Source organism: Mandrillus leucophaeus, unplaced genomic scaffold, assembly GCF_000951045.1.
Source record: "Mandrillus leucophaeus isolate KB7577 unplaced genomic scaffold, Mleu.le_1.0 Scaffold43, whole genome shotgun sequence".
In the NCBI taxonomy this organism is placed as follows: Eukaryota; Metazoa; Chordata; class Mammalia; order Primates; family Cercopithecidae; genus Mandrillus; species Mandrillus leucophaeus.
In genome coordinates this window covers 1,773,171-1,775,456 of record NW_012104587.1, presented here as the reverse complement: position 1 = coordinate 1,775,456, position 2,286 = coordinate 1,773,171, and the positions used below count along the sequence as shown (strand labels likewise).

Genomic DNA, 2,286 nt, shown 5'->3' with positions numbered 1-2,286 from the left:
ACGTCACTTCCGGGGGCGGGATTTATTTACAAAGACGGAAGCGCTCACCGACTCAGAGCGGCAAGTACAGCGAGTAGTCCGAGAGCGCCCACCGGCGGGCGGGGCGGCTGGTGCGGCCGATCATGGGCAGCTTCTGCACGTAGCGGGAGGCCGGGCTAGGCCCGTACGGCGCGGGGAATGCAGTCTGGAAAAGGCGCCCGCGGCAGCGCCTCCCAGCCTGCCTCCCGGCGATGATGAAACGAAAGTGCGGGGCGCCGCGCGGGGCGAAACGGCTCTTCTGGAAGACGTCGCGGGTGCCGGTCCCGGGGCCCTGCTGCCGGGGTGCCCCGCGCGCCCGATGCACGCGCGGCAGGGGCCTGCTCTCAGAGGCCGCTGGCCCAGAGGCCGACGTGGGGCCGCCTCCGCCGCTGCCCCGGGGGCTCTCGTCGCCCTGCGGGCTGACCATGGCGCTTGCCGTCAGCTGCGGCATCTTCCGCACCGAGTCCGGGGCTGTCGCCGGCTCCTTCTTGTCCCCGGGCGGCCGCGGAGCGGTGGGTGCAGGCTGGCCGGTGCCGAAGCGTGTGGCCAAGCTGTCACCGAAGAAGGCGTAGAGCTCCCGGTAGATGTCCGCCAGGGTCACCGAAAGAGAAGGGTCCTCCTGCCCCGCTCCCCCTGGCGGCAGCGGGAGACCGGACCCAAAGCTGGGCTCTGCACCGCCCCCGGAGGACGACTCTTGCAAGAGAAGGCTATCCCATGGCAGGTCGTCTAGGCGCCGGCACCCCCTGCCACCTGGGCCACCCCGGTTGGGCTCTGCTGCCTGGGCCTTCATCTTCAGCAGTCGCTCTACGGCCACCTGTAAAAGCCAAGGACTAAGGCAAAAAATTCGAGGAACCTGGGCCCATCAAATATTCCAAAGTAAGCCTGCTTGGCTGCTAAGCTCATGCAGGGAAGGGAGGCTGGAAGGGGATGGTACTCACCAGAATGGCTCCATAGACTTTGTGCCCATCTGCTTTGACCTGTGCATTAGATACTGAATAATCATCCAGCACAGCCTGCAAGTTTGTCCAGTACGTGGACAGGTGTGGGTACAGGACTCGTTCTACTGCCTGGAAGAGAAGGAATGCAGTTAGCGTCTCTTTGACACTTATTCCCTCTCTAGGACCCTTTCCCATGAAACACCTACCTTTATTTCTGATCCTAGACAGAGCTCAATCCTCCTAAATTCCCTGACTGGCATATTCAGCCATACATTTATTTGGAACCTACTGTATACCTAAGCTAGGCATTGGGAATAAAGGTACAAAGGTAGATAATAAAGTGTCACAAAAAAAGTAGACAATAAAAAGTGTACCCAGTATCACTACCCTGTGTGCCAAGGGCTAAAACAATGCTCATTGCTAACAACTCCAAAATTTAGTTTGCATACTGCTACCCCATACAATCAGGCAAGTACTGGCTTCACTGAGATGTAAACTGAGACTCAGTTCAAACAATCTGCGTAAAAACCACCAACCAGAGACTTGGACTCTGATTATACAATTTAAAATCCTGTGATTGGCCAGGCGCAGTGGCTCACGCCTGTAATCCCAGCACTTTGGGAGGCCGAGGCTGAGACCTCCTGAGGTCAGGAGTTCAAGACCAGCATGACCAACAAGGTGAAACCCCGTCTCTACAAAAATACAAAAATTAGCTGGGCGCGGTGGCAGGTGCCTGTAGTCCTATCTACTAGGAAGGCTGAGACAGGAAAATTGCTTGAACACAGGAGGTGGAAATTGCAGTGAGCCAAGACCGCGCCACTGCACTCCAGCCTGGACGATGGAGCAAGACTTCATCTCAAAAAAAAATCCTGTGATTAATTTGGGGGAAAGCAAAACTTCAAATAAATGACATTTGTGATGGGCTTTGATGGATGAGGCAGAGTTCTATGGTCATTCATCCACAGCACGAACATTTGAAAGTGTTGACAAAATTCTCAAATTCCTAAAAAATATAACTTACTGCTGACTTCAGAATATGAAAGCTTCAATAATTCTGTAACTATGGAAGACACTGAAACAGTAGTTAAGAATTAACTATAAAGAGGCCGGGCACAGTAGCTCACGCATATAATCCCAGCACTTCAGAAGGCGAGGCGGGTGGCTCACGAGGTCAGGAGTTCAAGACCAGCCTGGCCAAGATGATGAAACCCTCTCTACTAAAAATACAAAAATTAGATGGGCGCAGTGGTAGGTGCCTGTAATCCCAACTACTTGGGAGGCTGAGGCAGGAGAATCACTTGAACTCAAGGGGTGGAGGTTGCAGTGAGCC

General features: G+C 54.6%; 1 protein-coding gene across 1 annotated transcript in view; it reads right to left on the bottom strand.

The window, feature by feature from the left end:
• Window positions 1-7: 7 nt before the first annotated feature.
• Window positions 8-2,286, bottom strand: part of TAF6L (TAF6-like RNA polymerase II, p300/CBP-associated factor (PCAF)-associated factor, 65kDa) — a 28,269-nt gene continuing 25,990 nt past the window's right edge. The window contains exons 10-11 of the mRNA XM_011993402.1: window positions 957-1,085; window positions 8-832 (exon numbers count right to left, since the gene is read on the bottom strand). Coding sequence (XP_011848792.1) covers window positions 53-832; window positions 957-1,085 — 909 coding nt within the window. The 3' untranslated portion in view covers window positions 8-52. The remainder of the gene's footprint in view (window positions 833-956; window positions 1,086-2,286) is intronic.